This window comes from Melampsora larici-populina (assembly GCF_000204055.1).
Source record: "Melampsora larici-populina 98AG31 unplaced genomic scaffold MELLAscaffold_42, whole genome shotgun sequence".
In the NCBI taxonomy this organism is placed as follows: domain Eukaryota; kingdom Fungi; phylum Basidiomycota; class Pucciniomycetes; order Pucciniales; family Melampsoraceae; genus Melampsora; species Melampsora laricis-populina.
Window position 1 is genome coordinate 583,046 of NW_006768806.1, and position 22,002 is coordinate 605,047.

Genomic DNA, 22,002 nt, shown 5'->3' on the forward strand with positions numbered 1-22,002 from the left:
AATGAAAAAAAATAGAGACTGAGTACACCTATAAGCATACTATGGTCTGACTCTAATTTCCAATGAAAGATGCTAATAAGTGAGCATGAGACTGTATGGTTATATGCGCCATTGAAATCCATTCCGAGCTGATTATCATCTTCGGAGATTTTCATTGAACAGACTTCAACAATCCTCAAGAACTCAATCAACTTTCAAACTATCAAATCTATCAACTTCACTCTTACAAACCAAAGATGCCAGGACGAGAGGCCGGAAAAGCTAAAGTCTTTCATTCTTTCTAATCCAATCCAAACTCCATATCTCATCACAAAATACTGATGATCTCCGAACTTGATTTCCTTTAATTTCATTACAATCTATTAGCCTTTAAAAGCTGCCAAGAAGGCTCCCAAGGAAGAAGACGAAGATGATAAAGCATTCAAGGTAACTTTCCACTTCTCAATCTCTTCATCCCTTAATCTAGATATATACGAGAAGTATATTGACGATTCCTTTTACTTTTCCTTCTGACTTGATGATAAATTCCTTTCTAGGCTAAACAAAAAGCAGATGCAGAGGCATTAAAAGCTTTACAAGTCAAGGCTGGTAAAGGATCACTTGTGACTAGTGGAATTAAGAAGTCAGTCATCTTTTTGATAATTTTCAAGATCTTTAGACTATTGGGTTCATCTTAATCCCGTTCCAAGTACTGAACGGCTCTTCTCTTTGACTTTGGTTCTAGGTCTGGAAAGAAGTAGTGATCTATATCCCAAGTCTTAATCATCACGATCTCATAACCTTTCTTGACCAATCCACTAAACACACGGTACGTAAATGAAAAGTCGAGGTTGTATTGTATAGGTCCATAACCATCTAACCACTTATACATTGGCCAACGATCATCCAAACCATCATTCCTCCAATCATAGTTTTCCAAATCCAAACAATTCTAAATCATTTCATTTCTGTAGTACTCTCGTAGTGTTTTTTTGTACATACGCTTGGTTTTCCACCCGAGAATGATGTGTAGTTAAACAAATAAATAGTAGGATCAGTTGAATCATCATCATCAATGGAATCATGAATCAAATCGAATTATCAAACCTAACATAATTCCTCACCTTTATTCATTTGATGACTCATGAGATCATGAGCTTGAAGAAAAACTTTGACCATTTTGCTTGACATATGGACTACCTTGAGGGTCTCAATTTGTGCTGACGAGATGATGAAAATAACAAAGAATAACTGGCATGACAGAGGCAGTGGCACCTCTTGAGCTTCTCCTCTCCATACATATATCACACAGGAAGTCAACTTTTTGAAACGTCCTGGTTGGTAAAGTTGATGTATGTACATCTTATACATTTCTTTTGTGAAAAGGTATATCAGCTACATAGTACCTACCCAATGAACTTCTGAGTCCCCCCTTTGATGCAAGATAAGAAACTCTTGACTGATCCGCCAGCTTTCGTTGATGTAATCCTCCACAAGTTGCAGTCCTCTTCAAGAAGTATTCCAAATACCTAGAGAATAGTTCATTCTGATGCCAGCTTATTAGGCAATATGATCCACGAAAACTGATTCAATATAGGATATAAATATCAAAGTCTTTGAGTCATCACCCCGCTGTTCCCTTAGACCTTTCATAATCATAATACCAAACAAAAGTTTCATTAAAAACCAGAACTACTCAACAAACACCAAAACTTCAAACTTAAAGCAAAACAAAAGACTAAAACTTCGATACACTGTTTTTTTCAAATTTGTTGAGTTTTGGAAATTTATTAATTTTCTGCTTGACTGTTCACTGCACTGAAAACAACAATACAGGTTTAAAAAATTCATCATCATATGTAAAAAGAAATCAAAAAAGAAATTACGAAAACAAAAAAAAGTTAAATACAAATTTAAATTCGAAATGAAAAATTAAAATTAAAATTAAAAAAAAAAAAAAAGTAAACCGTTTTGAATATATAGAAACACATCAATCGAAAGAAAAAAAAAACACACAAATCGATCCATTTTAAATTAATATACATCTGACTAAAAAAAACACACAAACTTTTCTCATCTAACTTATGATCAGATTAAACCCTTTGAGGTTCTAAAGTTGACCAGATTATCAAAAAAAAAAACCCACTTTGAAAAAACCTCATGTATGAAACCTAGGATCAATCAGATCAGTAGGTGTATGAGACTGATGAGTGAGCAAAGGTTCAATATGAGCCGTCGAAAGGTTTGCTAACAACCTAAGTTTTTGATCATCAAAAAAATCAAGTGAACCCACAAGAGTGGTTGTAGAACAAGTCGGGATCGGAAACCCAGTGGGTTGATTAAGTCCATGAGTTTGAAACTGAGGATCCCATGAACCAAGAGCTTCTGGTGGATGTTTGGCTTCTGGTGGTGATGGTAAATGTCCTGCTAAACTTGATCTTGATGAAGATGCACTGGCCGCTTGACTTATGGCTTGAGGATCAAATCCAGTTCGATGAACCAGATCAGGTTCAAAACCCACAGAGGAAGGCTGGTAGTACGATGTTTGCGCGTAAAGTTCGGGGTTGATCGCAGGGTTCATGACCATCGGCGGGGCGATTTTACACTTCTTCGGTGCTCGCGCATTAGCCGTCGATCCATCTAAAAACACAACTACATCAGAAACCAAAAGCATCGACTACGAGATAGTTTCAAATCCGTACTGACCTGAAAGCTTAGACTTCTTAGTGACCTTGGCATCCGCTTTAGGTTTGCTCTCTTTGCCCGATTCACGAGGTTTAGGATCAAAGCAAACTCTCGCATAAGGCATATCAGATGCATTCCCATCTTCAAAAGTGACTCGCAACGTTCGCTTCTCTGGATCCCGACTATGATAGAAGACTTGATAAACTCCCTTATTGGTTTTGACTTTGATTAATTGACCAGGAAGGAAAGCCGCGATTTTCTCTGCTAACTCTCTTGATTTTCGTTCCGCTTCTGCTCGTTGATATTGCGGATTATGTTGTTTACACAATACCACAAGCTGTGGCTCTTGCTGTTGGTCAAGTTCGGCTGGGTATCCGGTTGTTGGTGGATCAAGAAGGCTATAAGCTTGACCTTCATGAACCAGTTGTGCATCGAGAAGGAAGAATCCTGTCTTCAAACCACAAGTCACGTGACACGCCTTAGTGCATTTCTGCTTCGTGCATTGAACTTTGGCGCCCATCTTTTCATCGCAGAGCTGACATTTCTACAAAACCGACATAGATGGGATAAGTTCACCAAAAAGCGGAAGATGTACAGCCGGAGAATGTGACTTACCAAAGCCCAACGAGCCTTTTCGATTTGGCCAACTCCCATGGCCACCTCCTCACCTGTGGGTAATTGCTCGATCCATGTACTTGGAGTGAACAGGCAGCAAACCTATAGAGATCAACCAAATAGTTTAGTGGTTAGCTGCTACAGAACAACCAAAGGAATCGAGTGGTACTGACCTTGTGAGCTCGGCGAATCGGCTTAGGCTTCATCGTGATATTGGACTTGACAGGGGGTGCGACATTGTTTTCCTGAGAAGGTACCATGGCGACACTTGTGGTGGTAATGGCTGGTATCGAGATGGTGGGACTGGGCTCCACGATGGAAGTCAGATTAGACGGAAGTGGTTCACCCAAGGGTTTAGGCTCCATAAAGTTGTCATATTGTACAGGTAGACGTCCTTCAATGATAGAATCTGACGTCGTTGGAACCGGATCAACGGGCGGAGGGTTGAGGACTTGAGCAGGGACATCCAAGGGTGAGGGAAGAGGATCTTCGATTATTCGAAGAAGGCCCTCCTCAGATTGTTCAGGACACAGTGCACATGGGAAAACCTTCTTGGCTGACACTTTGGACTTTGCCAGCTTTCGAGGAGCAGTTGAAGCAGTCTCGTTCGAAGTCGATTTGGACTTCTTCGGTGGTGGTGGTAGCTTTGAAAGCTCCGATGGATTTGTTGATGTCTGGGTGCTGGCGGCATCTTGCTTGCCATCATTAAGGACGATAGACAGCTTCTTCTTTTTGTTAGCTTTTTCAGGATCGACCGGCTGCTTCGGTTTTTTTGGTTCCGAGACCCGCTTGCGTTTTTGTTCGACCCGTTCAATTTTTTCCATCTTCTTCCGCTCTGTCTCGAGATTTTGTTCTACCATTTCGTCATGCTCTCGTAGCCATGCATCGACATTGATAGTGACACTGAGAAAAATGCAAAAAGTCAGCCATCATACTCAAATTGAAATCAAATCATACTACAAGAATAAACATGAACATACGCATCATCAATGCACTTGCACGATTTAGCGACCCTGCCTTTCTCAATCCATTGTTCATTAGCAAAGTTCACACTCTCAGCGCAATTATAACCAAGATTGAATCCCGAATGATATCCATATGGGTATGTCAAAATGATTTCTCCAGGGAGATGGACCACTTTATTCAATTGTATACCGCATTGGCTCAGTACCGACGGCGAAGCTAAAAAGGCTTTGTGACGAAGAAACTGAGGGCACGCAAAACGTTCTTTTGCAAACGAAGAGGCCATGAAGCTTTCGAACCGATCATTGTGTTCTTGAGGGATTGAATACCAAAATTTAGGGGCACCGAAATGGATATAGTTGATCGAATACAAGTCAGCGTCTTCGACGTGCCAAGCAAAAGTTCTACATAGTGGGTGACAGAGATGTGAGTCAGAAAGCGGCCAGAATGTTGAAAATAACAGGGCAGAAGCGACTGACGCTCTCCATGCTCCGAAATACAGGTAGGGTGTGTTCACGCCAGGTATCTTCTGCTTCAATTTTAGTCTATTGAGCAAGTTGTCCAGGTTCGCCACATTCCAATGCTTGGTTCGCTCATCAAACAAGGAGCCTGAATCCAAAATGAGGTTCGAAGCATATGGTCAAAAATCAGGATCAAAGTCCAAAAGATCGCCGTAAGATGTATATATAACAAACCAGTGGTATCAGCACCATACATCGGTTCACCACCATTCCCGATAGTTCTCCAGTACTCCTGTTCAATGATTTGACATGCTTTGACAGTGTAATCAGATCGTTGCGCTCCATATGGTAACTTATCATAGCAAGTCACAAATTTGGCCCATTCTTCGTCCGAGGGTGGAAGTGGTCCGGCCCGCTTTGGTTGCTTCGGGACTCTAGATTCTTGATCGGGGGTTTGATTGACAGGGACTTCCAAGGAAGATGAGATCGAAGTATCTGCCAAGTCAGGCCCCGCTCGCGAAACGCTGTGATCCATGTCCCCAGCTTGTTCAACATTATCGACGGTCGCGTGTGAATCGTGTTGAGATATGTCCTCAGCACTCGGTACTCGAGACAATGCTTTGATAGAGTCGGGTGGAGGAGTCGTTTCTACAATTGAAGCCACGTCTAGGCTGTGTGATGGCTGCTGCGAGGAAGCCTGACGTGGTTCGACATTTTCCAAGTTGGCGGATGCCGATGAAGCGTGAATCTCGCCCAAGTTTGTCAACTCAGAGTTTGTAGGTTGCGACTGGGGGAGAGCATTCGAGAGGTTGCAATCAGGGACTGCAGTTATCGGGGTGTCGATCCTGGTCGAATCGTCCATCACACTCCCGGGGGTCCCAACACTTGGGGCCAGCGTAGCAGGTTTTCGTTTTCGACTGGCAGGCTGCTTACACAAGATTGGGGTGACGGGGGTGATATTTCGACGACTGCTTCGAGTAGAACGAGTAGCACGAAGGGAGCATTCAAACTCTGCTTGAGAAGGGTCCGAGTGAGATTGCTCGGCTGAGCCGATAAAGTCAGGCGGTCGATGTTGGGCACTGTTGGCAAGGTCATACCATTCTACAGACGTAGATCAATGGTTAGATGACAGGAAGAGATCAGACTAGTCATGAAGGAAACATACCTAAAGCATTGTAATTTTTACGTTTGGTCACATTCATCACTCGGAATAAACCGCGATTGCCTTGTATGACTTGACTGATTGGAGATTTGATCCGAGCTTGCTTTAACATTTGACCTTGTCCATCTGTCCTAAGGCTCTCTTGACCTAGGTTGGGTAGCTGAGATGACCACTCCTTTGGTGGAATGATTTTGACAATGCCAGAGCGCATGCCCCAACGATCGATTTTATTGATGTACGAATAAAAGTCCTCAAATTGATCCATGCTAGGTTCGATGGAAGCACATCGTGTGTGTGTAAGCATGAAAGATTAGTTGATGAGATCACATTATGATTTCTGTAATCTTGAACTTACCGTGGTTCGAAGACTGGCACACCTCTCAAACCTTTTCTCTTGAGATGTGGTTTACCCGCACCTTTACGAAGGGCTTCTTCTTCCGCTTCTTTCTCTCCATAATAATAACTAGGTTTGATATCATCTCGTTCGGCTCGAAGACGAGCACGTTTAGCTTTTTGTTTATCTGACAAACGATACTCAAAATAAGGATCTGCTTCTTCATCAGAATCTGAAGTAAAGTAATCCGGCCCCGAGCCTTCAGAATCATCGGTCTCTGATGAACCAATGTGTGACTCAGGATCTTGTTTAGAAAGTGTAGGGTCTGATTCGTGTTGAGGAGAGATAAGGAGATGAGCGTTCGGTTTAGATTGAGGGCTAAGGATTGGGAGGGCTTCTTGAGTAGGAGACATCATATTGGTGTCGCGAAAAGTGCTTGAAGTTGAAAGTTCAGGTGGTATCTTGAGAGATGAACTTGATGAAGATGGTGCCAAAGCTGAAGGGTTGAATAAAAAGTGTAATCAAATCGTTGGAAGGTGAGCGATGATAGGACATCACAATTAACATTGATTTATACCAGTGAATGTAGAGATGGCAAGCAATCGAGAATAGAAAATAATATAACATTAGCTCATGTCCCTGATCAGGCACCAACCACGGACGGTCTTTGTCACAATTTCGAGATAAGTGTAGATGATAGCGACGTACGATGGCTGATGTCTGGATGGGCTGGAAATGTGAATTGTTGGGCCTGGGGAGAGGTCTCTGAACCGCTGGGGATAGGCTGCATTGTAAAGTTTGTTGTAAAGTACAGTGGATGATGTTTTTGAGTGAATTGAAGGATATTTCAGAAATCGATTAAGAAGACTGAGATCATGAGATTGAGTTGAGGATGATAAAGTTGAAAGTGATATCGTTTTCTTGATGATATGATATCGATTGATTACATTTTTTAATCCTAATTTGTCAAACTTCATCAATAAAGACATACTCAATCGACCTGACCATGGCATTCGATACACCCATGTGACATCTAGACATGTAACCTCAGTTCCTGTGCCTGTTTTACATACAACTCATAAACAAACAACCTGAGAAATGAGAGATCCAGACTCCAGTGAAAAGATTACTGAGCTTCAGAGTAAGCAAAAGAATTAACTTGAGAATCAATTTCTACTCATGATCAAATAAGATCTCATGTAAAACAAATTTATTTAAATTTCTTAAAACCAAATCATCTTGAGCTGCTGTGGAAGCATCATCAAAGCAAGAGTATAGATCAGGAGCTTTAAAAGTCTGGGTATATATCAGAAATCAGAAATCATTTCTTTTTACATAGTCATTTTAGGAGCTTTGGATGGCAAACTCTTTGGATCTTCATTCCCGGATAATTCACAATTCACAAATGGTGTCTATTCACGTGACATTCTTTATTTCAAGTCATGATTACTTGAAGTGTCTATGGACTAAGAAACCCTATCAACCAGTGTATCTAAAGTAATGTGCAGCACAATGTCTCTAATTAAGACTTCACAAATAAGATACATAGCCAAACTGTTGTGCAAAAGCCTATACTGTTACATGTTGGCTCTGGCTGTTTAAGTTCCACTGCAAACCAACAAATGACCATGTCTTTAACCAGTGTCTTAAGAAATTTAAACACTTTAGCAAAAATAAAGTTGAAAGCTCTGATCCAAGATCACATATGTACCATACATAATACAAACATTTACAATCCTATGCTGATGATGATGAAATCTTATTTGATAACATAACTAAACCCATGTTACCCAACAAATAAACAAAATCAAGACCTAGGCTTAGCTACCTACACTTCCAGAATTAAACACTCTCCTGGCAAATAGAATATTTTTTTGGCAATAATTAATTGACATTTATAATATGATGACAATAATAATCAATTATTCCAAAAAAAAAAGTGAAAAATGTATCCTAATTGGGGGGTAGAGTGTTTAATCCTGAGGCTGACAGAGTGAATTGCTACATGTATATTCATGATGATCTTGCTGAGCTCTCAATCTCAGAAGCTTTCCATTCATAACTTTTCTCAACCTCTGTTTCTGTTGATCTTACATACATACACCACGGGGCAACTTTGAACTGGGACCACGTGAAATGTAAGTTGGGTATGACCACGCCGAGTGGTTGTGTAGAACAGGTGAAGGCAGTGTGAGTGCGGCTACGTGGCCCTCACCCGATGCTTGTCACTTGCTCTACACATCGAGAGGAAGACCATGTCGGCATGACGTGGCTTACCAGCCTATCAGTTGGTGAGCTGGTTGGTACGCGCGCGACCTGCCAGCAAGGTGCTCAGCACGTGATTCAGCTTGCGTGCCGGTAGTATAAGCTGATTTGCCTTCTGAGCACCTCGCTGGCAGGTGAGCTAACCAGCCAGGTGCTCAGCGGGCAATTGAATTTGGATCAGGTGCTCAGCACGTGAACAATCCTCCCTCATGTGAGTCATTATGGCTCAGGTTCACTCGCAACAGGGCAGCTCATGCATCTTGAAGACATCTTTTAGAACATTTTTTTTTCATTTCAATTCATTTCCATCCACATGTATATACCAAATTAAGTATTACACATTCATAGTCGAAAATGGCCAAGGTAATAAACTAAACAGGATTGAAAAAAACAATTGAAAAAGAAGAAAATCAAGTAAATAGAAATAAAATGAATAAAAAACATGTAGCCCTAGTAAAGCAGAAGGAAAATATATAGAAAAATAAAGAGAAGAATTGTTAGTAAAGAAAGTAATTAGAACAAAAAGAGAGAGATAGGAATCAAGGTACATACTTACAATTAAAACATATAATTTTGAACAAGACCAATTGGATATAAGAAATGCAATTGAAAGAATTTATCAAAATTAAATCAAAAGAAATCAGTATCAAGTAAAAGAATAATAAGACATAAAAATAGGAAGAACTCCCGTTTATCAGTTAGAGATTGATTGGGTGACGAGATCTTGATAACCAAAGCAATGAATCAATGACAAATTAAAAAAAATTGTACTCAATAGATAAACCGAAGTGATAGAAGATGAGTTGGAGCAATTTGCAAGCTAAATGATGCAGACTGGTGATGATAGCTTTGACACCCTAGAAAACAATCGAAAGACATGACTAGTTGTAAACATCATAATACAAGGCTCTTAGTATCAAGTTGGCAATATTGGATGACAAAGAAGAAGAAAAGACTTACGTGATGGGCTAGCTCAATATAAGCAAAGAGTGATCAAGAAGAGCTGTTGGCCAAAGTGATTTTGAAATTTGAAGGTCGCGTTTCCAGGCTGTGTAAATATGTACTAAATGTCATGCCTGGTGACATTTTCATAACCGGGCTTATGGACAATGAAGTATGACGTCACAGGTACATGTCACAAATCTCACTACACTTTGTCCGCTGCCCCAGTCTAGCCCATTCTACGCTCGAGTTCTTCATCACACATGGGTCAGTGATCACATCACATCGATCACCTTTGTCTTGGAGCCACTCATTCATTTGACTTCTATTGCATCATGATTCTGATAGGTATCAGTTGGCTGGATCCAACTCTTTCTTTTCTTTCCAACCACTCTTTCAAATTTCATTCATTCAGATTCATATTTGCTGACTCTGGTCCTCTTCCATTCATATTGAAGTCCTTTGATCGATTGTTTCATTTGTCAGCCTTTACTTCTTTCATATTTATCTCATTCAAGTTACTGTGAAGCTTGATGTCATGATTTGCTCCTGTTTGAAGTGTTAATTTCAAACCCTTTGATTGTTTGTTTCATTTGTAAGTTCTCTTTTCCCCTTGCTTGAACGATTTTCTGATGTATCAATGAAGTTGAAGACTGACCTTTTGGTACTTTTCTGTCAATTTGTTCATATATTCATCATCATTCCTCTCTACCAGATATCAATGTTCTCCTTCCTTTTTGTTCATATGGTTCTTATTGTCCCGTACACCTGGATCGATCTCGTAGATTGTAGGTCTTTCTTTGTCCCAATTTTTTTTATCTCTCACTGATCAATTCATTGGTTTACTGCTTAATCAATAGAACCAATTGATCAAATCTATCAAGCACTACAATCAATAATCAAAAATTTCACTCGCAGACTATTTCTATTTCTGTTACCTTACTGTTTTCAATGTTGTTTGTGTTTCTATCATCACCGTAACTAGTTTTTGTCCATGCAAAGATCAGATTAGTTGGTATACTATGCACTGTGTGAGCAAAAATTGAGAACCTCCCAGCCTGATTCAACTGTTGTGGCTATTCAGCCATCATGAGGCTGGATGAGCCAACGCTCACCAGCTCAATACAACTTCCGTACAGTACAAGCGTGTGAGCTTTCACACCTGGTCGTCACAAAGCTTGCCTCATACCCTAACAAGGCGAGTCAGCTCACCCGTTCATTTATGATATGAGTTGACTCACCCGCTCATCAGGTGAGTTATCACGCTTTAGCAAGGTGATCAGATTGGGTGAAGGCCACACTGGCTGGCACGTGTAACTCACGTTGGGTATGACAATGTAGACAGCACATATTTCAATGGCTCACGTGAGCATCACGTGCCATCCGCCCCGTGGTGTACCATCATGAACTTTCATCAAGAAATAACCACTCATCAAAAAGACTTCAATTCATGATCCAAGTCTTAATATTATCACAAGCTTATTTAAAGAATGTACAATCATCTTCAATTCAATCTTCAAAACACACAATCCAAAAAGATTGAATCTTTCATCAACATACATCATACAATCTCAATGTTTCATCAAGTTCAGATGTATGTATGTACTAGATAACTAGTCAACATGAATTCTACAAGTTGTACCCGTGTACTACCCTTACAATCTCAGAATCAAGCTGGGCTCCGAAACCGAAGATCCGTCGGATACTCGACGGAGCATCCGACGGTTCCGGATATCGGATGGGACCTTGGAGCTAACCGATAGCCGGTTAATCCGGCCGGTTTGGTTAGCGGATGGGGAGGTCAAAAAATAGGATATCCGGCGGATATCCGGAGGATATCCTTATATCATTGCAGTCACAGGCTGGCGTGTATTTATATAAGTTGATCAATACTAAGACATATATATTGATTGAAAAAGAAACAAAAAAAACTTTAAAAAACTAGAAAAAAACACTAGTCACTATTATCCTCAGCATCACGGCTAGGAAGTTTCAAGGGTCCAAACACCCGATGCCAATCTTTCACACACAAAAGAGCCTCAACGTGTAGACACGAAAGACTAGTACGCTGGGGCCCCAGGATCCTTTTAGTCTTGTTAAAAACGCCCTCCGACGGACAGCTAGTCGCCGGAATTCCAAGGACACACATTGCCATATTTGCCAATCCGGGATAGACATCGCCTCTTTTTTTCCAAAACTCTAGGACCTTGGTATCACGAGGTGCAAGTTTGTCATTGAGGTATTGTGTGATTTCGTTGTTGATTGAACGGTCCTGTGGAGCGTCTGGGGCACCAAAGATGGCGTCTTCAAAGTACTGGGAAGTAGATGTAGTGGTCGACTTTTTGGTGTTAGTTGGAGTGGGGATTGGTACATCGACTTCGTATTTTAAGGCCTCTAATTCAAACATGAGCCTGATGTCTGAAGGAAAGAGGTCATACTCGGAAAGCATCGTTGATCTTTCCTGTTGGGAAATGAGACATATTCATCAGTACAACGATGAAGTATGATGAGTATCAATAAACTTACTTGAAAATAGTGCATCTTGAGGCGTGGATCCAGGATGGTAGCACAGACCGGTGCAGGTTTTGTAAGAACTTTCTTGAAGTAGTCTTCAAGTTTAGATATCATGCTTTTTGAAGCGGGGATGAGTTGGTCATGATCATATTTTTGAGCGACCTACATTCTCATCCATTCACATTAGCAATCTATTATCCAATTGAATTCAAATCTTCAGTAGAAATTGAAAACTTACTGATTTTAGTCCTTGCAAGACTACAACATACATTGGCACTACTTGATGCATCGTAGGGTATTTCGACTTGCAAAGGATCTCAGTGGCCTCGCTGAGAGGTTCCAAAAAATCACACATCTGTTTGATGTATCCCCACTCAAGGTCTAAGAGCGCATACTTTTTGTACTCTTTTTCCTTGCAAAAGTCGTCGCATGCTTCTCGTAGTCGCAAGAGTCTTCGGAACATGTGATATGATGAGTTCCATCTGGTGGGAACATCAACAATGAGGCGAGTAGCAGTTCCAGCCATCTTTTGTTCCTGGGGTGGTGGAACGTTATCAATAGTAGGATCTTCCATTAGATATTGGAGAGCATCAGATTCGACAGGATCCGTGGAATTCGTATCGGCATCAGTGTTGGTTGGGGTAGGCGGATGATTCGCAGATGAAGATACGGGTCTTGAAGCCTGATTATTCTTAGCAGCGGCGATGCAACGTCTGAGCTTGACAATTTCAGCAAAATGCTGACCACGTTGAGGGCTGGACCAAGTACAAGTAACTAGACCGTGACATCGATTGTAAATGGTCTTGAGGTTTACTTGAGTCACGTCAGGTGGGTCGACAAGGTTCTGAATGTCCATTGAATTGCTTGAATCTTGATCTTCTGAATCGATAATTTGACCAAATACCTTGAGTCCCTCTTTCGCGGCTAAATTGATCACGTGCGCTACACAACCATGTACTTGTTTTTGATGATCGAAGGTGATTCCATCTGCACTCGAAAGGACTCGACCTATAGCACCGTTTGTTCCGACGTTGTCAGCGGTCATCGCAACCAACTTGTTGGTTAGCTCGTATCTGTTCAGATATTCAATGATTAAGGCGGCAAAATTATCAGCGTTGTGTGCACCTGGAAATCTTTGTGTCAGTTATTCAAATAGATTAACATGAAATAGAATTATACATAAACTCACCTTTGATTTCAGCGATGCCAAGGGTAAGGTCCATTAGATCCCAGTTTTCGGTTATAAAGTGGCCAGTGAGGGACATAAAAGGCTTGTTGTTTGGCGAGGTCCATGCATCTTGAGTAATAGCTATAGCTTTGCAAGGATTCAAGTAAAGTCTCTTGACGTGATCTTCATAATGATAATATACTCTGCGCATTTGTTTCGCAATTGCATGTCGGCCAACAATCATTCCGCTGACTTGAGGGTTGCAAAGCTTCAGTAATTGTCGGAAAGAAGATTTTTCCACAATCGAGAAAGCAAGATCGTTATTGGCGATGAAATAACATATGCTAGTCTTGATGGTGGCAACATCAAGTTTATTCTAACCAATGATACAATGAAAAAAAACATCAGATCGATGTGATTGGCAGTCAGAAGAGAACACTCACCAGATGACCCGTTTTGATCTTCTTGAAAGCTGAAACGACGGATCCTTGATTGAAATCGGGTGTTTCGCCATTGCGGACACCATGCTTGAAAGTAAGGTGATTCTTCATTGAAGTCGTACTTCCTTTAGAATCACGTTTCAACTCTGTCCCACAGTGGTTTCCATCCGCCATTACAAAACGACACAGATTGATATCTTTATTTTTTAATCTTTCAAAATATTTCCATACATAGCTAGTTGGACGAGTGGAAGTTGATGTTGACTGAGACTCGGTAAGATCGGACTGATCGTCTTGGGACAAATCAATATGATTTGCAGTGGAACTTGGGGCTTCAGGCATATCAATTGAACTTTGATTATGTATCGAAAGGATGATTAGGTGGCGATATATTCATTAATGTATCGTTGTATGACTTGGATGGGTTTAGGTGGGATGATATTGAACTGAGAGTGTGAAGACGTGGGAAGGGGAATGAGAATCGAGAGTTGGTATTACCTTTGCTAGAAAGGTTGACACCTTTGAGCCGTTTTTTTTTTTTACATGACCTGCCCACCGCAGCACTGTGCCGCAGCTGTACCCTGAAGCATGAATTTGGTCACACTGACTGAAATTCATATCGCTGTGCTCGCTTCAGCGCACCATCTCCATCTTCAGGTGCTGTAATTTGCCTATTCATTTATTTACTCAAGCATGAGTTCACGTCAGCATTCCAACCCAATTTTTCTCGACTGGGATTCAGGACCTGAACAACCCCAAACACCAGTGGATTCTCAATCTAACAATGTATGTGTCCCCTCTACTTTGCATCATTATGCATATTGATCTTTCTCTCTCTTTTTTTCCAGAAACAGCAACAATCTGAGAGCCCTCACCCAGAAGATCAGGACGATCCAACCTTCACCTTCCTTTTCAACTGCGAGTTCTATGCCCCTGACAAGGAACAGAAAACAGGATTTCTTCAAGTCAAATGCTCCGACTGTCCAGTTCAATGGAATTCAACCTGCTTTGACTTAGACCTTTTGAAAGAAAAATGTATTGAAGCCGCTATATGTGACAAGACTAAGGAATCTATGACGGATTTGCTCAACGAGTCACTCCTTGACAAGAAGAATTTAGGTGTCTGGACTGCCTACATTACATCCAATAAGAGCTTCCCCAAGCTCTTAAAAAATCGTAAGGCGTTAATTCCGGAAAAGTTTCAGGACTGGGTGGAAGAAGCTCATGCCGAATACCCAAAAGAGTCTGGATTCTCTTATATTGTACCCAGTCCAGTCAAGATCAAGGCCAATGCAGAACAAGTGGGTTCTCTCTCTTGACTTTCTCTCAGTCCTGGTTCTGGGTGACCGCTCATACCATCTTGCCTGTAGGCCGCCCGAACCAAGGTTATTGCTGCCGAGGCTAAGCGGAAACAAATGCTTTGCGCTTCGGCAAAAACTTCACAAACACATACCAACATAACAGATGATTTGGAACTTGATAAAGTAAGTGCAGGCTGTTTGGGTTTGAAGTTGATCTCATGCTGACTATTACGGCTTATGGTAGTGCGAGGATGCAAGATCCGATATCTCAAGCAAATCAGAAAAGACTGCCCAGAAAGAGTTCATCGCATTACTTTATAAGACTTACCCGACCAATGGCACCTATAACAACCAGTATCCTGCTGTCATTGACCCTTTAGATTCAACAAAGTATTTTGCTTTGACCTTTGGCAAAGCCAAGGAGTGGGCTCAATTACGAGTCAGTCACCAATAATCTGGTCAATCTCACTCAATTCTCTTCTCATGAATTGTTTTTTTATACATAGCACGAAGACAAAGTAGAATTTGACAGCCCTCCTGCTCATTTCAAGTATGACTTGATCAAGCGCGACCTGGAAGATACCCCGGCTGCTAGCACAACTCCGATTCCTACCAGCACCACGACTGCCCTGACCCCAGCGTTATTCAGTGAGATGGTAGTGGGGGTTGTCACTGCCATTGAGGCGAGGCAAACACCACAGAGGCCAGCAATCGAGGCCAGAGAATCACCACAGAGAACATCACCCGGTTATCAAAATCGAACTCCTTCTCGCAGCTCTCGCAAGCGCCTGGTCAGTCCTGAGCTATCTCCGCCACGGTCATCATCCCCCATTTGGGCTTAAGACCCGTCAGACTCAAACGGTATCAATGGATTCCTCAAGTTTTGTGCATACTCTGAAGACAAAACCATCAAGATCCGCAAAATATTGGAGGACGCTGATGTTACCGACTATCGAATGATTAACCATTTATCCGAGAAGGATCTGATGAAGGACGGCTTATCCAAGATGAACATCTTGAAGCTTTTCCAAACCACCAAGAAGTATAAGAGCCGTCTAGCGCGTGACGCAAGTAAACCTGGAAATAACCCGTCCTCATCGTAATTTACGATGACTTTTGTAAGAAACCAATCTCATGTTTGTCTCTTCAAACAACTAAACTGCCCTGCCAATGATACCTCCACTAACACGTTATGTACCTCTTTCAAAACAGCTTGTGATGTATCTCCCCATAAAAACCGTCTTGATAGGACTTCCAATAACACAGTGAATCTCTCAAACCGTCTTGATAGGACTTCCAATAACACAGTGAATCCCCCCCAAATGTACATTATGATTGTTTTCATAATGTACATTTGGTGATAGAAAGGCTTGGGCGCTATGGATCTGTCTCTCATGTCAACTGTCTTTAAGAACAATGCAATTCAAACTTATACTTGCCAATTATGACAAGTCATGAATCTCATCATTTAGGACTCGGACAAATGAAAAAGCCAATCAAGACTTCCTTGTTCTTGAAAAGTAGTACGAGTGACTCGTTCTCTCACAAGTAACCCAAAGTCCAGATGTTTGGATCACATGAGTTGGAATTTTCATTGTTTAGGACTTGTGCAAATGCAATAAGCCGATCGAGACTTCCTTGTTCCAGAAAAGGAAGTCTTGATCGGCTTATTTATGAGTGACTCGTTCTCTCTAACAAGGAACCCAAAGTCCAGATGTTAGGATTACATGAGTTGAACTTGGAATACTCATTGTTTAGGACTTGTGCGAATGAAATAAGCCGATTGAGACCTTATTCCTGAAAAGGGGTACAAAGTTTTTGAATTGGTCTCTATCATAAGGAACACAACGTCCAGACTATTTGGGATGAAAAATGAAGTTGTTCATTCTTTCTCACGAGTACTCTAAAGTCTAGTTTTCTGATCATTTTCACAATGATCGTTTTCGCAAGGCACTCAAAGTCAAATGAATTTCAATCAAATGATTGGTCACTACAACAAAAGGATACAACCACTCAATGAGATTGTTTCAACAAGCGATCAGTTGATCGCGTAAACAAGTCGCTTGTACATCTGTACAAGCTCAAACTCAAACATGATGAAGAAGCGAAATGAAAAATTGATAGTATTGATAAGGTGTAAGATCATTTACGGTCTCTAATGTAATCAAAAAGTTGAATCGATGATGTTCAAGATCATCCACAGTTTGTAATCTAATCAAAAGGTTTATACCCACATTGGGCATACAGTCGATGTAATAGTCCTTGTTGGAACGTCTTGCAGGCTGCGTCTTCGATGTGTTCAACAGGGTCACAGATACCAGCCAGCACTTGAGACCGTATAAGATCGGATTTTAAACAGTTGAAGCCCAGTTCAATCGGGTTCAACTCTGGGCAATATGCAGGTAGGTATTTGAGAAGGATTCCTAAAGAGTAGACATACATATCAGACAAATGCAGTATAACTCGATGTCAAACAGGAAGAGATCGTATTTACCTTTTTCATCACATAGTTTTTCAATCTCACCACCATGATGTATGGATGCGTTGTCCAGCACAAGCACGCTGTTAGGACCTGGGTACTGATTCATTCGCGGAAGCTAAGGTAGTATATCAGGATTCGGCATGCTGAAATTAAGAGCAGAGAAAACCAAACTTACCAGGCTATATTTGAGGAAGCGTTCGAATCGCTTTCGATTGACAGGGCCCTCCAGCACTGAGAGAGCAAGTAAATCGTGATATCCAATTGCAGGAAGGATGGAAAATCGTCCTCGGTGTAATCTGGGCACGTTGCGGGTGGTCCGCCTGCCTTTCTTCGATCGCTGTCGTTTCCGAAGGAGATCTCGGCCACAGATGCTGCTTTCATCTAGGTGTTGAGGACGGACAAGATTGATAAAGAAGAAAGTTAGTAAATGAAACAGACAGAGCTATGATGTAGATATTTGATGATTGGACAAACAAACTGACCCGTGAACACCAAAAAACTTGCCGGAAATCCCATCATCATTTCCATCCACTCGAATTTAGCCACTAAGTCTTTCCGAACATTGCTAACCCCAGCTTTCTTCAAAGTGATCATCAAGCAGGTTTGAAGCTCGAGTTGAATTGTGCTGATAGACAGCATCTTGCCCTGAGTGTCATAAACTTGTGCTTGAATTTCATCCAGAAACAGGGATGGATGTTCGTCTATTATAGTTTCCATAAACTGCCGGTCGCCTGCATTCAATTTGGTGTGTCGACCACGGGGCTGGTAATGGTGAGGATCTCGAATGACAGATCGAGTATGACGGTATAGATCAATCCATCGAGAAAACGAGCTTTTTGAAATCAGGCGTCGAAGGCGCTGGCGGATTGTTGATCGAGGGAGTCCTGCAAGTCGCCAGCGAACCGCCAGGACCTTGATATCGGGAGAGTATTTGCGAAAAGCCATGAAGAAAGGTGGGTCGAGAGTGCTACAGTGAGATTCCTTTATAAGCATGGTGATGGTTGCATCAAATCCCATGCTAATATAAAAAATGCTTCTTATCGGAACAGACCTAATAGCCTATAGGAGCATAAAACATGCTCAAAATTATGCTATGCTTGAATGTCAGGCTTGGCACTTGCAACTATTGAAAAATATGTACTACAGAAACCTAGAAGCAAAAATTGACAGACAGTTTTTCAATTGATCTTCGCTTTTCTACTCAATGCAGCCTAATTTACTCCACTTCACCTACCTTTCTTCTCCTTTCTTGCATCACATAGAAGCATAAACACGTGAAAGAATCATGTTATGCTTCTTTTTTCATGCTTCACATGAAATTATACAAGCATATCAGTCAAAACCTGAAGCATATGCTTAAAATGCTTATAAATCCAAATTTACTGCCCACCAAAAATGGTCACATCATTTTTGATGCTTATCAAAAAATATGCTTGTAAAGGCAATGCTTAAAAAGGAATCCCACTGTAATGATTGAAGGAGATCAAAAGCCCGATTGCAAATGCTTCAGGGTACAGCTGCGGCGCAGTCCTGCGGTGGGCAGGTCATGTAAAAAAAAAAAAACGGCTCAAAGGTGTCAACCTTTCTAGCAAAGGTAATAAAAGCCCTTGCTCCTTTTTTTATTTTTTTTATTTTTTTTAAATTTTTTTACGCTGCCCTCCGGATACCGGATATCCGCCGGATAGCCGCCGGATAGCCAGTATCCGGAGGGTGTTCGGTTCGAGTCTCGGATGGAAGGTTCTGTAAAAAAAAACCGATCGGTTACTATCCGATCGGTCCGGATGCTCAAAATTAACCGTCGGTCCGGTTGTCGGATGGAGGTCGACATGCCGGATATCGACCGGAGCACAGCTTGATCTCAGAACAAGCAAATGATATGATATATATTCAGCACCCAATCTCAAGACATTTGTAGTTTTTTCTCATCAATGTCCATGGTACAACTACAAACTAGCCAACATCCTAATCAATCAAGAACCCATCCATTCAATCAATCAAACACAAACTCAAACCCAACCCACTTCCTCAAACCCATTCCCATCCAATCTTCTTCTTCTTCCAACAAATCTCAATCAACCACATCTCTCATTCTCATTCACTGATTTCTTTAATTTCTTCATTCACTCATTTCTCACTCTGAGACAATACTTCTTGAACCGATTCAGATTCAGCAGCCGCTTCTGATTTACCCACTTGTACCTGTCTCATCAACTCTTCTACATCTCCCGAAGAAGCAGCTCCAGGTAAACCAGTTCCTTGTCTAAACCTATTAGATGCACGAATCGTAGCAATAGCTTTTCGAAATGTCTAAAAAAACACCACACAGACAGACAGAGAGATTCAGATCAGCAGAAAAAAAGGCACAAAAGATGATTGAATCTTACTTTTTTCGCATCAAAGTGTCGTTGAAGGTGTGGAAGTAAGTTTTGGGTCTCTCCTCTTTCAGAACTTGGATCTACTACTCCAGGTTCATCAGACGAAAGCCATCGATGAGCCAAAGCGCTCTGAGAGGTCATTCTAGCCTCAGGAGAAACCGTCAAACACTGAGCAATAAATTCACGTGCTTGAACCGCCCCGAAGAAAAAAAGCCCATCCAATTCAAACATCAGATAAATGTCAAATCCAAAAAAAAAAGATCACTAATAGATTCATTTACCTGTATCCGAAACGTTTCTCCAATACTCAACCGGTTCGAATTTATAATCTGCACTACAGATAGCTTGGATCTCTGCAATACTATTATCTTTATCAAATGGAGTATAACCACACAACAAGAAATAAGTAATAACTCCTACTGCCCAAATATCCACGGGTTTTCCATGACCCGATTTCTTAAAGATTTCAGGTGCCATATAACCTACAAAGAAAGATCAATAAGTTGTTTGAAATCTTGGATAGCAAATCATCTGCCCTTGCCTGGTGTGCCACATGTGGTGGTGAGGGCGTTGAACTTTGTGTCGTCGATTACTTTCGAAAGTCCGAAGTCTGCAATCATTAAATCTGAATCATCTTCTGGTCCACGAAACAGTAGGTTTTCTGGTTTCAAATCTAACAAAAAAGTAAGCCGGAAAAAAGAAAGAAGGGAAAGAAAAGAAGGTTAAGTTGTGATCCAAATTATCCAAAGATCACATCAAGTGAAGTAGATCAGCAAGATGTGTGTGAAAGTATGCTGCTTGGATCCAAGGTCTTTGGACTCATGAATGATCTGATCAGCTTACCTCTATGAACGATCCCATGATCGTGTAAATAATCTACTCCACCCAAAACAGTTCTGACTAAATGACGAGCATCTCGTTCGTAGTATTGTCCTTTAGCACAGATCCGATCAAAGAGTTCACCACCTTGGCAAAGATCGGTGACTAGGTAAAGGTTGTTCATGGTTTCGAAATACTGGAGTTGAACGTAGGAATCGGTTAAGTATTGATCGGACAGATGATCGAAGTGAAGTGAGAAAGGCTTCAAGGAGGGTAAAGAGAGACGTACGTCGTGAAGGGTGACGATGTTCGGATGACCAGCTGAGATCTTTTTGAGCACATTGATCTCATTTCTTACCTATACGATCCAGCCCAAAAAAGTAGAGAACAGTTAGCTTTGGGATGACAAATGAGCCAGATGAAATCCGAGAGATTGTTTCAAGAGAGAAAGTTCACAGACCATGTGCTCTCGACCTTCCATGAGTCGTTTATTGATAACCTTACAAGCATAATACTTACCGGTATGAATATGAACAGCTTCTTTAACGACGGCATAGGTACCTATTCGAATAACGATCAATACTGAACAGTTGTAGTTGAATCTGAACGAAGCCTTCCTAACCTTGACCAAGTGTTCGACCTGAACAAAAAATATATCAATCAAGATTTGATTTGAGATGTTTGGAAAACTAGATGAAAGATTTCAAGAATCAAAACTGACCAGTTTTGTATTGACAAGGAACTGTTTGAGGTGCCATGATTGAACTTGAAGTTTAAGATGAAGAAGAAGTTGATCAGGTTAAAAAGTGGATTTACACCAAGATTCAGAACTATCACAATCTCTACTGAATCACAGTATTTGTAAATTGATAATTTGTGAAATTGGTAAAATTGGTTCAACTTTTTCAAGAATTTCTTTTTGTTTATCCTTCAACCCATCTTACTTAATCCATTTTTATAACCTCATCACAATTCACAGCTTCATCTCATCACGCTACATACATATGTGGAACATCTCAACTTTCTCGGTCTTTCCCAGCGCTTTACATCCGATCGGTATTTGATTTCAAGCTAAACTTTAAAATTGGTTTTCAACTATACCTTTCTAAACCCATAGATTTTCAAGCAAAGATATCTGAACATCACAAGCAGAAAACCATGAATCATGGCGACTACATCTTAACCATCATTTGAAATTTCATTGCCTCTTTTCCTGTGATGTACCCGCAAGACATTTCAGTTTGACCAGCTCATGCTATGTATGTTGCCCAAGGAAAGTGGAAAGACCTTCACAGCATTTGAAGGTCTATCCTGCTTTACTCAAGGTTCACACGCAGGATCATCCCAAAGCTTTGCGGTGTTGGTAAGTCACAGCAAAGCCCTGCTTGGCATGCAATCTTTCCAGTGTCGCAAAACCTCAAAAGTATGTAGTACACAAAGATTTCAAGAAACCTCAGTGAAGAAAATCAAGTCATGATCATCATGTATGTAGCGAAA

General features: G+C 41.0%; 4 protein-coding genes across 4 annotated transcripts; 1 reads left to right on the top strand and 3 right to left on the bottom strand.

Moving 5' to 3' along the window:
• Positions 1-236: 236 nt before the first annotated feature.
• Positions 237-1,012, top strand: MELLADRAFT_110228 (uncharacterized protein; the record flags this gene model as incomplete). The annotated part of the gene is made up of 6 exons (XM_007414270.1): positions 237-266; positions 367-426; positions 537-622; positions 651-666; positions 725-808; positions 965-1,012. The coding sequence occupies 6 exons, from the start codon at positions 237-239 to the stop codon at positions 1,010-1,012; spliced, it is 324 nt and encodes a 107-aa protein (XP_007414332.1).
• Positions 1,013-4,261: 3,249 nt separating this feature from the next.
• MELLADRAFT_27538 (uncharacterized protein) lies at positions 4,262-5,004 on the bottom strand (the record flags this gene model as incomplete). Its single annotated transcript, XM_007414314.1, has 3 exons — positions 4,262-4,646; positions 4,722-4,851; positions 4,938-5,004. Coding segments are annotated over 3 exons (582 nt in total), but the record flags the coding sequence as incomplete, so codon positions are not given.
• Positions 5,005-5,851: 847 nt separating this feature from the next.
• On the bottom strand, positions 5,852-6,169 carry MELLADRAFT_38607 (uncharacterized protein; the record flags this gene model as incomplete). Its single annotated transcript, XM_007414313.1, has 1 exon — positions 5,852-6,169. The coding sequence occupies one exon, from the start codon at positions 6,167-6,169 to the stop codon at positions 5,852-5,854; it is 318 nt and encodes a 105-aa protein (XP_007414375.1).
• A 13,001-nt stretch (positions 6,170-19,170) lies between these two features.
• MELLADRAFT_44896 (uncharacterized protein) lies at positions 19,171-21,401 on the bottom strand (the record flags this gene model as incomplete). Its single annotated transcript, XM_007414312.1, has 9 exons — positions 19,171-19,618; positions 19,696-19,874; positions 19,968-20,168; positions 20,228-20,359; positions 20,530-20,701; positions 20,795-20,863; positions 20,966-21,066; positions 21,128-21,145; positions 21,227-21,401. 9 exons carry the CDS (start codon positions 21,261-21,263, stop codon positions 19,436-19,438), a joined length of 1,092 nt encoding a protein of 363 aa, XP_007414374.1.
• Between the last annotated feature and the right edge of the window lie 601 nt (positions 21,402-22,002).